Source organism: Gossypium arboreum, chromosome 11 (genome assembly GCF_025698485.1).
Source record: "Gossypium arboreum isolate Shixiya-1 chromosome 11, ASM2569848v2, whole genome shotgun sequence".
Lineage (NCBI taxonomy): Eukaryota > Viridiplantae > Streptophyta > Magnoliopsida > Malvales > Malvaceae > Gossypium > Gossypium arboreum.
Genome location: NC_069080.1, coordinates 25885650 through 25898442, shown reverse-complemented (window position 1 = coordinate 25898442; position 12793 = coordinate 25885650). Strand labels below are relative to the sequence as shown.

General features: G+C 32.9%; 1 protein-coding gene across 1 annotated transcript; it reads right to left on the bottom strand.

The window, feature by feature from the left end:
- Nucleotides 1–268: 268 nt before the first annotated feature.
- LOC108474228 (probable serine protease EDA2) lies at nucleotides 269–4858 on the bottom strand. The gene is made up of 12 exons (XM_017776163.2): nucleotides 4509–4858; nucleotides 4290–4410; nucleotides 4025–4185; nucleotides 3654–3836; nucleotides 3166–3282; nucleotides 2988–3041; nucleotides 2844–2915; nucleotides 2554–2759; nucleotides 2292–2386; nucleotides 1476–1550; nucleotides 1068–1151; nucleotides 269–847 (listed from the first exon to the last, which is right to left on the bottom strand). The coding sequence occupies exons 1-12, from the start codon at nucleotides 4698–4700 to the stop codon at nucleotides 744–746; spliced, it is 1464 nt and encodes a 487-aa protein (XP_017631652.1). The 5' UTR covers nucleotides 4701–4858; the 3' UTR covers nucleotides 269–743.
- Between the last annotated feature and the right edge of the window lie 7935 nt (nucleotides 4859–12793).

Here is a 12793-nt window from a genome sequence, read left to right as displayed (position 1 = left end):
GGCCTAAAAATGTAATTTACTGGTGGTTATAGGACTCTCCTAATGTTGTAACTCATACTAAATCAAGAGGGATTGAAATCACGCAAAACAAGATGGGTTAAAAATACTAATCATTTTGAAACTTTTCTTTAAAAAATAAAAAATCCATAATTAAATGGTTACTAATATTCCAAGGTGGAATTTTTATAAAAACCCTTTTAAGCATTCAATTAACAACTAAACATTTTATCAAATTAAATTGTTTCATTGAAATATTTTAGAAAATATCTTTTAAGTATTCGATCAACATTCTAATTTTTTATTAAGTTATTGGATAACGAAGTTACAATTTGAAATAATAAATAACATTATAAAAGTAAGTGCCTCAAATTATAAAGTACAAGAATTAAATCAGAGAGACCAAATCCTTAAGTTGATCTATTTTGTTCATAGTGAATCTTGAACAGCTTCATAAATTTCGTCATGCACTGAAAATTAAACTGAAAGAGGTGAGGTTGGAACTAGACAGTAACACAGTGCAGTAATGAAATTCTTGAGGTTAATGCCAGACATGTACTACATGATTAGGGATAAGGAATGAGATAACCGACTGTAAGTACGCGTTATGGACGAGTAACACTGGCAATGCCTTGTCTAATGAGCACCTAAGCATGCTTTGAAGGGCACATATACAAGAACAGGTTTGTCTACGGTTTTGCATCTTTACATATCTGGGTTTATGCCAAACAAGTGTACATGGAATGTCAACCCGAGCCCTTGCACTCGGACAACCACAAGTCGATGTGTTCTGTCATCTTGTGCCTCACTTTGTTAACTGCATCAGGGATGCTGCAGCTCTGAGCATTATCTGAAATGAGAAAATAAATCACAACTTTAGAGAATACCTCATAGAGTCATTATTCGAAGAACTGGTAAGCAATAATCACGGATTTCTAGAGTCTACACAATGTTTACAAGTGCTATACAATGCAAGCACATAATTGACTGCCAAAATGTGCTTAAAACTTTAAGCTATTGGGGTCTTTTTTTCAAGATACCTTAGATTCCATTAGCAATACAGTTCTTACCTTCAATGCTTGAAACAGATTGGGGACATTCTCGCATATCAATTCCATGGCCGCAATTATGACAAGTAATAATGTATGAAGGCACTGAAATGTTCCAAAGTACGTTCTTAGAGAGTGAAATAGGATAAAAAGGTGACATGCAGAAAGTCGTTGATCAGCAATAAGTTATTTCCAATTTCTAGATAATCCCACAACCTAAAGAAAATAACATTTTTCGCAATCAGAACTTAAAGAGTTCCTAGGCTTGGCTATTATTAAGAGGTTATCAGACATCTAGATGGCCGCTGCTAGACCATCCACACTGCCCAGTGGAGCAAACAGCAACCAAGAGCTTCCTATGAAGCCTCTTCTTTCAGTTTAGAATCTGGGTATTCATAAAAGTAATTGGTAATGCTAATGGAAGCTTACTGCCCGGCGAAGATGTCTGTTTGGAAGCATGGCGCCATGGATCCTGTGAGCCATTTGTAAAAATGATTTTTGACCCTGCAAATTCATATTTTTGTAAGACAAACAGAACTATAGTATATGCATGTTGTTGAGCGCAATACTAGAAGCATGATAATATAAGCAACAAAAAAGTAAATCATTATTTTAATCGCGTTAATTATTTAGCCCTCAAATGCTAAATGAACCGTTCATCTCTCTTGACTTAGAGGCAATGCATTTTCCTTCAGACATACATAATCACTTCCTTTTGCATGTAAGTACAACATAATTTGTTTTTGACTAACGTAAACCCAAAGAATTAGCTGGAAATGAATGAATACAACTGAATATCAAGCTGAACAGAAGGTTTTAGTCTACAGAGATAGAAGACCATTTCTTGAGAAGAAATCAAAGAAATGATATTTTACACAAGAAGCATTTACTGCACCATAAGAACATCTTAGTACAGAGTACCTCATTTTTTGCATGCGTGCAATCAATGAGTGCAACACCTCAGTCCGCTGGCACAGAAGTAGCAGACAGTGACAGGAATAAGCTAGCCTGTCTGTAGGTGCCTGAAGGTGTGGTGCATGTTTGAAGGGAAAATTATATGCTACACAGCTAGAAGTAAAGTAATAAAGCAACTCTAGACCAGCAATTAGTATGTACAGGGATTGACCAGAGAAGGGAAAACTCGAGTCTTTAATCCTAGAAGCCTACAAGACTAAACTTGCATAAAAGCATTGGAAAATTCATGGTGAGGAAAAGGCAGAAAAACGAGAAAGATTATGCCTTGACCTGCAATATTTGTGCCTCCATAGTATATATTTGTCACATCAACCTCTGGGTAAATGCCTTCTCCAAAGACATTCTTGCAAAGATCTAAGTGGTATCTGCAATACGCGCAATACATTTGTATGGCCGGATGTGCACCAAAGCATAGAAGAGGGGAAAAAACACTTAATATACTCATTTGTAATCTGACAGAAGTGCAGATAGCAGAAGTAAACCAGAAAGCAACCCTAGTATCAATTACATAGCGTGATATTTAGAAACATACTTTGTATCAATTTTGGAAGAGCGAACGGTGTCATTTGAGGGTGCCACCTGGAAATATGCAACTTCAGTACATACTTGAAACCACCATAGCCGGTCAGAACTACCTTCATTAACGGCAGTGTTCTTCAAGTGTTTCTGGTTATAAGTTTCAACACTGACACCAAAAGTTCCAACAAAATACTCTTTGACATATTTGGCATAGGCGGCCTGCAAAGGTATAAGAAATTATTGTCCACAAATCATATAGTCTCACAAAACTATAAAGATGCATAATGTGTAATACGAGCATACCACCAAATCCATTCCTGCCTTTTTTGCGTCAACAAGAGGTGTGCATAATGCATCTGGATGTCCATATTGAAACTGCATATTCATAAACATTAAAGATTACTACAGAGAAAAACTAACAAGACTGAGAGGAAAAAAGAAATGTACCGCAACAACAGCAGCATCCGCCAGGAAATAGAAGAAATCACCATCAATATCAAGCTGGAAACAGAAACAAATTGTCAGCACCAGTACCAGGAGATGACAATTTTAGTAGAACATCGTCACTTTGCAATTTAAGTAGAGGGTTTATACAATGGAGAAATAAAGGGAAAGAAGATTCAACCTCAGCTGCACCAAACTGCTTCTTCAGTTCTTTTTTATTTGTTTCAAGACTCCGATCAACAAGTTCAGTGATTTCTTGTAACACGGCTTTGCATTCAGGACCAGCTGACTCACCAACCTGTACATGGAGGAGGGTTAAAAGAATAAGGTGAATAAAGGTGATGGAAAATCTATAACTGAAGGAAGAATATATTAAGGAAATGAAAATAAAAATAAAAGAAAAGAAAAAACTCGGTATAAGAACAGATATTTACAAGATGAACTCCCTTCAACCACTCAATCTCATCGAATTTCCATCATCGGCTGTCCCAATTATTGTCATTTTAAACAAAGTAAGAGAATACCCTTCAAAGAACGATAATCATAAACTTTCATCCTAAATTGAACTAGTTTATAGGTATTTTTGAAATTTTATAATTAATCAGATAACAAATGAATAGCAAAATGTAACACAAAAAAAGTGAGGTGAAGGGAGTATCAATCTCTTACCTGCTTATCATAGTCAGTGTAGTTGTAAACAGCAAGAACAACAGCAGAACTTGCCAGGCTTCCGCATGTTAAATGAGGAAACTTAAGTCGAAACCACGCACTAAGAGCACCAGAGTATGAAACGCCAAAAACAAACCATGCATTCTCAGCACCTGTTCTATTTCGCTTCAAGTTTAAGGATTCCTACAAAACAGAAGCGCTGTAAATAGAAAAAGATAAGGTGAACAACAACATGAACTTAACAACTAAAACATGAGACAATTGACTTCAGTCAATCCGATAAAAAACCAAGCAAGACAATACTAGGCAAGCTAAACCTCGAACTAACAAAAACCTAATTTATCGAAGGGAAAAACGAAAAAGAAGCTTACCTGATACCACTGACGGAAAACAGCCAAGTCAAAGAGAGCCTGCTTAGATGAAAGATATTTCAGATTTTCCGTTGTATGTGACTTAAAAGGGCTGCTTTTCCCATAGTAACGATGCTCAAGTGTAACCACAGCAGCCCCAAACTTCTTGGCCAAAACCTGAAACTCATAACAATACAATAATTATTGAGACATTTTCTTCCAAAATCAAATTCGTTTTCTCTGTAAAAAAAATGGGTTTGAAGCGAAATAGTAGAATTTAGGCGTAGATAGTCATTGCTTATGCCATTGCACGAAGACTCCCCACAAATTTCTAAGAAAATAGGTCCATCGGGAACTTGAAAGTAATCAATGAATTCATAGTAACGCTGCTTAAATTGCCGGAGGTCCTGCCAGAAAAAAAAAAAGGTAGAAACTTGGGAATAAAAAGGAAGTACAGTTTGGAATAGAAATAACATATATCAGAAAAACAGAACGGGAGGATTACATAAGGAGAATAGTGATCGAGAGTCTGGTCGAACCAGAGCTCTTTTGTGGTTAAATAATAGCTACTTTGAGACAAGCGGTTAAGCAAAGAGCGAGGCGTCATCACGAATCCATGGGCGAAGCCCGACAGAGCCACGAAGAACAATAACGAGACGGACACAACCAACGGTTTCGAAAGCCTCATCGTTCCCATTGCCAGCCCTGATTCAGATCAGGGGGCCGTGGGGTTCTTCGTGTCTTAAAACTCTTGGGAGATAACGGGAAACCAGATCAGTTAATCCTGGGCAGCCAGCTTCACATATATTTATTATATTAAGGTCACTAAAGAATGAAAAAAAAAAAGGTTGACTAAAGTATATAAATCTCTTTATTGGGTAGACTACAAAGTTCATTCAACTAAAATATCTTTAAAATTTACAAAATAATTGTTAAACTATTTAATTTTTTATTTAATAAACTGTTTAAGTTACTTGTGTATTATTTTCTTTTATTCATATTACTTGTATTAATTGAAAGTATTTTTTCTTTTTATAATTCAATTTACAAATGAAAATAAAAATTTCAAACAGTTTTCTTCTCTTATCTCTAATACTAACCATTCGATTGATTTGGCTCTAAAATATATTCTACTCGTTGATAGACACTAATCTATTACATTGATTGTTGAATTGTTACTTGAAGTTCTCTAACCGAACTTTTAAAAAGAAAAAGAACCTAATAACTAATAACTTAAATAAAACTTTCGAATAGTTTAATAATTTAAATAAAATTTTCGATTAATTATATAACCTTTTTTCTATTTAAGGCAAAAAATTGGTATTTATATGATTCTTTTTTAGTCTGAGAAAGTGTGGAAGACACAATCAAATATCAAAGCTTTTTCTATATAAAAAGAACCATAGCATTGACTTAAAAATTAACATAAATCACCAAAAATCAATATACTTCTACTTAAAATTTCAGTCTCTTTAACCCTTCAACAATTAGTAAAAATGGTCAATTTTGGACGATAATATGGCATCTGCGTGGGTGTTTGACATAAATCCTTTAATTCAAGTGTTTTTACATTTTTTAAAAAAATAAATTAAGATTATAAATGGAAAAGAAGCATTAATAAAAGAGGAAAGAATTGTGAATTCCTCTACACTCACAATCTCATATCTATAAAACTCCACCAAAAAAGAAAGATTTTTAAATTAAAGAAAGATTTTTAAATTATTTTTAGGTAAACTATTAAAATAGTCAATTTTGTTTGTATCAAATTACATTTTAGTCATTTATATTTAAAATGCTACATTTTAGTCACTTATGTTATTGTGTTGTAATATTTTAGTCACTGAGTCGTTAATTGTCATTAAGCTGATGTGGTGTATTAAATCATCATTTCAAATGAAAATTTTAGATTAAATTATTCAATTACCCCCTATATATATATATATATTTTTTTTTTGTGTTGAGCTTTTCCGTTCGGTTCGAGATTCTAATCTGGTAACGATTCCAATCCCATGAGCCTTGCAAATTATGCTTGGTGACCGTCGTTGTTTATCATTATCGTCCACCTCATCTTCGCATTGGTTCGCAGATAATATGGAGGCATTCGTACAGATCTCCCGAGGCTTAAGGCTTTCTTTGGCATCAGCGATGGCTCTACTATCTAGAGAGAGCCTTGGAGCTTTCTTGAAGAATTTTCATGGCGACCTCGTGCTACCTTCTTTGTACTCAAAAATGGGAAAGGGGAAAGGTGACTTGCTCTAATTATCAGTAGGTGTGGAAAGTTTCGATGCCAGAGATCAGAGCTCTGATGTAACCGAATATTGCTTCGAATGGTCTGGTGACACTGCTGCTCGACTTTGTGGCTACTTCTCTAATTCTCTCGATATTGTTGGTGTCTCATTAGTCTTCACTTGATCCGTTTTCTTTTCACTCGCCTGAAACAAATTAAAAAAAAGTTAATAAAACAATACAAACTAATGTTAAAAAAAAAGACGGATATGAGAAATAGAAACCAACCAGTGTTTCCACATGAGGGAGGCGTTTAGCGGAGTAAAGGCATTTTTCAGAAAGAAGCTAGTGACGATCAAAGATATGAAGGAAACTAGCCATGCATCCCATTTGATTCCCTATTTGCTTCTCAAGATTTTGCTTTGACACTACACTTGTCATCATCTTTCCTTTCTTTTTTTAAGAAAAAAACTATTCACCCTCATATTTAACTCAATAATCCTCTTCTTACTGACAAGTTAATCTTTCTATTTACACTTTCTGACAAGAGAATGGAAAATAAGAAAAGAAAAGGAATGTTAAAAGAATGTAAAAGAAAAAAAACATAAATTTCTCAAAAAAAATATAGGGACCAATTGTATAATTTAACCTAAAATTTTTGTTTGAAATGATGATTTAACTTGCCATGTCAGCTTACCGTTTCATCATTAACGATAATTAACAGCTCAGTGACTAAAATGTTACAATACGATAACGTAAGTGACTAAATCATAACATTTCAAACATAAGTGACTAAAATGTAACCTGAGGCAAATAAAAGTGACTATTTTAGTAGTTGACCCTTTTTTTTCTTTGTTGAATGGGTACTCATTGAAAGGAGAATCTCGTAAGAAGTACATATATATGATGGTGAAGAACTTTTTGGCTATGCTCGTCTGAAGTATGATGTTGCATCTTATGTTGATCATTTTGAGGGTATTTCAAATATTAAACATACTCCTTCATAGAAAAGGTACTTGTTGTTCCACAAGCTACCATCTCTATTGTTGAAGATGTAGCACCTCATCCCCTTAAATAAAATTGAGGCAAACAAGCAATGAGAGCATAGGTTAAGGGGTGTAAGTTTGTTGATTTTGGTATGGTATGATCTATGTTTATGCATTTGAGATGAATGAATGATAAGAAGTTTGTTGTTTTGTTGCTACTATGAAGTTGTTTTTCCCTAGATATCTTTGTCTTATGCATGGTGATAGGGAGAGTTTTGATCATTTGCTTATGTTTTGTCAAAAAGCCAAAGGGAGAGATTGTTAGGACTTTAGCTGTCCAATTACTAATGATTCAACTTATGATCAAACAACTTGTTGAATCGCTCTTGTTCATTCCTATGTTTAAATAGACGTCAAAACAGATCTTTAAAGAGCAGTCTGAATAATGACTCTAGGACAACTCAAGTTAAGTTAGATGTCGAATTTTTTACTTTGACCTTCATGATTGGTTTCTCTATAAGAAAATAATGTCTAGAACATGTTTTAGCTCGTCAAAAGAAATGGTAATTGAATTTGGCTATTGAAGAGATTGGAGATCGACATGCCTTATCCCATAAGGCTTATACTTATCTTTTAAGTTATTTATTTGGTTATTAAGTTGTTAATTTATCTTGGTTGATAAGACTTTATTTTAGGATAAATATTTGAGGGTTTATCCAAGATTATATTCATTAAATTGATGAATTTATCTCTATAAAATATTATTAGAGGAGTTTTCATATTTTGCCTATGAATAGGTAGCACATATGCTTGATTCGATAAGCCTTTTGGAGAGTGTTGGTGTTACATTGTTTTGTATTTGTTGTTAGGCTTTTTTTTTTTTTTGCACTCTTATTAAGTTTTCTTAAAAATATACTATTGATTGTAAATGAGCTTATTTAGGGTGCGTGATTTATGCTAATTAAGTTCATTGTTGGGATAACGCCCTAAAATTTTTCGGTAAACCGTATGAGAATTTTTTTCGATGACTTTATCTATAAATTAGATAAGAAATTTGATTTTATTAGTTATAATTATTTTTAGACTATTAAAATGGCCATTGAGAAGCACTTTGAGCTATTTTAAAGTTTCGAACTCGACCGAATAAAAAGATGAGTTAAGGGGCAAAATGATAATTTTGCTCCTAAAGGTATTTTGGTCATACGAAACCAAAATATGATAGACTATTAAAGTTTATATGTTGATGTGGGTGATGAGATGATTTTTGAAACAATTGATCATGAAATGAGCCTTAAATTGCAATTTTACCAACCATACTAGCTTGTTTCAGCCGACCAAAGAAGAGAAACAAGAAGAAAGCTTCTTCTTTTTTCTTTTATATTTTTCATAAGCTGCTTCTTTTTTCTTTTTCTTTTTTCTACTTTTTTTTTTGCAATCTTTTGCCACTTTTCTTTTTTTTTTTTGCTGCAAAATCACCTTTTAGAAACCATAATAGAACCAAAAAACCTCATCAACCTCATCATTCACACACTTATGATTTTGAGCTTTCATGAAAGAAAAATGGGTTGAGTATGAAAGTGAAATTTAAGGTGAATTTTTGTGATTTTACATCATTTTGATACCCTATTTTGTATTTATGAACATTATTAAGTTAGTTGAGTCATTTAAATGGTCATTTAATGTTGTCTTTATGAGTTGTTATGAGATCTAATAATATGCTTGTTTATTTGGTGATAAAAATTTAATAGAGAAAGAGGCTCTCAACAAATGCCAGGAAAAAGTTGTGGAATGAAATAGAAAGTGGGGAGTTTTCCATTCTTTTTGTTGATTTTGGGTAAGTTCTTATGGAACTTACTATAGTTACTTTGTTGTAGGTGTTGTTTAGCTTAATAATATATTATTTAATACATTAAAAGATTAATTAAGAACAATATGACATTTGTGTTTAGGGTGAGTTAGGAAAAGGTTAATTGATTGATGGAAACATGAGTTTAAACATGAAATATAAATGTAAGTACATGTGTATGTACGAAATATAATTATATATGTGATTGATTACAATATATAAAAAATGTGTAATGTTAATGATATGCTAAGAATGGTTGAAAGTTAAATGTGTTTTTTTTAATTAATGTTATGAGATTGAATGGCATGAACAGGCTCATAATAAGTTATGAGACTTTTAAGACTCTTGGAAATGTTTCATTAATATTTTGATTGGGTATAAATTTGATAGAAGGTTTAGAATACGATTGGCATGCCAATAGGAATTATTAGTGCACGTATGGGTTATGTGGAGACTTAGAGATTGGTATTGTTACTTTGACTTGACATTTGATCTGAGTTAAAGGAATGTTCTTTTGAGAACATTTGTTGTGTGGGTTGGAGCACTAGTAGTGCTATATTTGTTGGAAAAATCTGGTTTAGAAAATAATTTTTTGTCACAGTAAAAAATTAAAAATTTGAAAATCGAACCGGTTTGTAATATTTATAGTAATAAGCTTTTTCTCGAAAAATACCTGTGCTTTATGCAAATACAAATAATATTTATTTAATAGAAAATATTATTCTACTCTAAGTAGAATGGGGTGGATGGCACACCTTAGTAAATAATACTAGAGATGACGCTCATCTCTCTTATGATAAAAGGATTTGAGTCTCTCCTGTATCGAGACCAATTATATGTGTTTCTTGGATATTTAACTCAACAATTTATAATTTAATCCAACCTAATATATATTTTCTATTTTTCAAAATAAATTTTTCTTTATTTATTTAATTTTCCAATTAAATAATTTTCTCAACCTAATTCTAATTTTGTTAAAGTCATGTTACTTTACCATAGAATAATTTATGAGGAAATATATTTAATTTCCATATTCAATGGATTCACAATGACTAATTGTAACAGTCCATTTTAGGTGAGATCGGAACTATGGTTTCGGAACCACAAATTCGAGTCAAAAATAAATTTATTTTATTTTATTTTATTTTATGGTTGACATTATGATAGGAAGGTCACATGAAAATTTTGGTACGTAAATTTTACCGATTGTGTGTTTAATTAGGGAAAAGACTAAATTGCATAAAATGCAAAAGTTGGGTTCTAGTAGGTATAGGTATCAAATAGCTATGGAGTTCAAAACTTAAGGTCCTTTTGTGGTTATTAGACATTGAAGAGTAGTTAGTAGATATTTTAATGACTCATCTATGGAAAAATTAGAAAAAGGGTAGGGACTAAATTAGAAATTAATAAAATTAATAGATGATAATTAATTAAAAAGAAAAAAATCATCTAATCATCTAATTTCATATCATCTTCCCTAGTTTTTCTATGGAAACCCTAGGAGAGAGGAAGAAAACTTTTCAAGCTCAATAATGTATGAAATCAAGGCCCGTTTTTAGTAATTTCTATATTTTTTGAAATCATGATAGCCTAATCTTTCTATTTAGGGGATTTATTTGAAAAGTTATCAAGGTATGAAATTTGGGTCATGGATGAATATGCTAAAAATTAGAAATTTGTGGTAGAAAATGAAAAGTTATTTATAGATAAACAACTTTTACAAAGCACTTTTTGATGAAAACTTGATTTAGGGACTAAAATTAAAAAGTGGTAAAACCCATGGAAAATTCTAAAATTTTGAAATGTATGTGTTGTAATTGTAATATATAAATTTCAGCTAGGCTTGGAAAGAAGCTTAAATTTCATGAATTTCATTTTCCGAGCCTAGGGACGAAATCAAACTTTTTGAAAAATATAGGGGCAAAATGGTAATTTTTCCTAGGATGTAATAGGATACAAATGTATATGAAATGTGATAGATTAATAGTTAAAATTACCAATATAGATCCGAAAAGACCAACCACAGAACTAGATCGAGGAAAGCAAAAGGTTTCGGATTAGTTGAAATTCAAATACAAATCATTTTCAAGGTAAGTTCGTGTAACTTAAATATGTATGTTAATATGCTTAAATTGAATTGTATGATTGTGTTGATATGAATGAGATGTTACACATAACGAAATAGTCATAAGTTTTGAAAAATGGACAAATTGTCATTTTCGGTTGAATGTTGAATTTCGATGGATTAAGAATAATAATGTATAAGTTGCAAATAGAATTTAGCCCGGACGTGTAATTCTAATGTAAGCCCTTTTGCGCTTAGGTTATAAATTGGATTTAGCCCGGACGGGTAATCCATATTAAGCTCACTAGAGCATATGCTACGGATAGGATTTAGCTTGGACTGGTAATCCTACTGTAAAATGTACAGCTCAAGAGTGTGCCTTTTTATTATGTACCCTAATGGGTACTTTTGCACATGTGTATATTACTCGAACATCCGTCGAGATTTCAATAGTTCAACGGAAATGGCTCTTAAAGTGTGGAAAGATGAAAATAATGGAAGCTTGTAATGTGATGAGTTCATCTATGTTTACTTGATATTCATATGAGATTATGTGACTAACTTGTTGAATAAGTGTATGTGTTAGGTAACTTACCCAAAATTGATGGAATGTAAATTGATGTATGCTTGTATTAATAAATATGACCGGTAAGTTTATTTTCTGTTATACGAACTTACTAAGTATAAAATGCTTACTCCGTTTAATTTTCCCTGTTTTATCGTGCTCAAAGCTCGCGAAGGTTGGAAGTCAGTCGGAGTAGTCATCACACTATCCACTATCTCATTTTGGTATAATTAAAAATCTCATTTTGGTATAATGGCATGTATAAACTTATTTGGCCAATGATGGCTTGTAATTGTGGTTTTGTAAACTAGCTATTAAAGTGGCTAGTGATGGTCTGAGTTGGCTATTTTTGAAGTAATATTTTGGTAATCACATAAGTGCTTATTATGTGTTAGTTTTTTGGAACTATGTTAGCATATAAGTTTATGTTAAGAGTAAGTTTATATCCTTTGATGCATGAGATAATACCATAAGATTGATGGCAAATTTTATGTGAATATGATGTTGGATTGGTGGATATATGCTTGTGAGTTGTGGTGTAGGAAAATGGTAAGTCTCGGGTGACAAATGAGGCTAGGAAACGGTCTTATTTTGTCCACACAGGCAGATACACGGGCGTGTGCCTTGGTCGTGTGTGACACACGGCTTGTCCCATGGGCATGTAGTCTGGTCGTGTGTTCCTTACATCTTACAAATGAGAAACAAAATGCTCAAAATTCGGCACACGGACAAAGACACGGGCATTTTTCTTAGCTGTGTGGTTGACACGGCCTTGAACACGAGTGTGTTACATGGCCATGTGAAAACTGTACCTAAATTTCGAGAATGAAATTTGCCACACGGCGTAGCACACAGGCGTGTGACTTGGCTGTGTGACTTTAATTTCGTCATACTTTAAAATTCAGAGAGTTACACGGGTTAGGGACACGGGCGTGTGTAGTACACGGCCTAACCACACGGACGTGTCCCTAGACCACACGGGCATGTGAGCCCTGTACATTGGAAAATTTTTGAAATGTCGTGAAAAATTTTATGAGTTTCCGATTAAGTCTCGACTTGATTCTAATACTCGTATTGGACCTCGAGGGTCCAATTAATGGAT

What these genes read in the sequence shown, in the direction of transcription:
- LOC108474228 (XM_017776163.2), bottom strand. Translation starts at nt 4,700, where the DNA reads ATGGGAACGATGAGGCTTTCGAAACCGTTGGTTGTGTCCGTCTCGTTA. An exon ending in TTTTCCGTCAGTGGTATCAG is followed by an intron (nt 3,837 to 4,024) that starts GTAAGCTTCTTT and finishes TCTGTTTTGTAG; the next exon opens with GAATCCTTAAACTTGAAGCG. An exon ending in ATCTGTTTCAAGCATTGAAG is followed by an intron (nt 848 to 1,067) that starts GTAAGAACTGTA and finishes TTCTCATTTCAG; the next exon opens with ATAATGCTCAGAGCTGCAGC.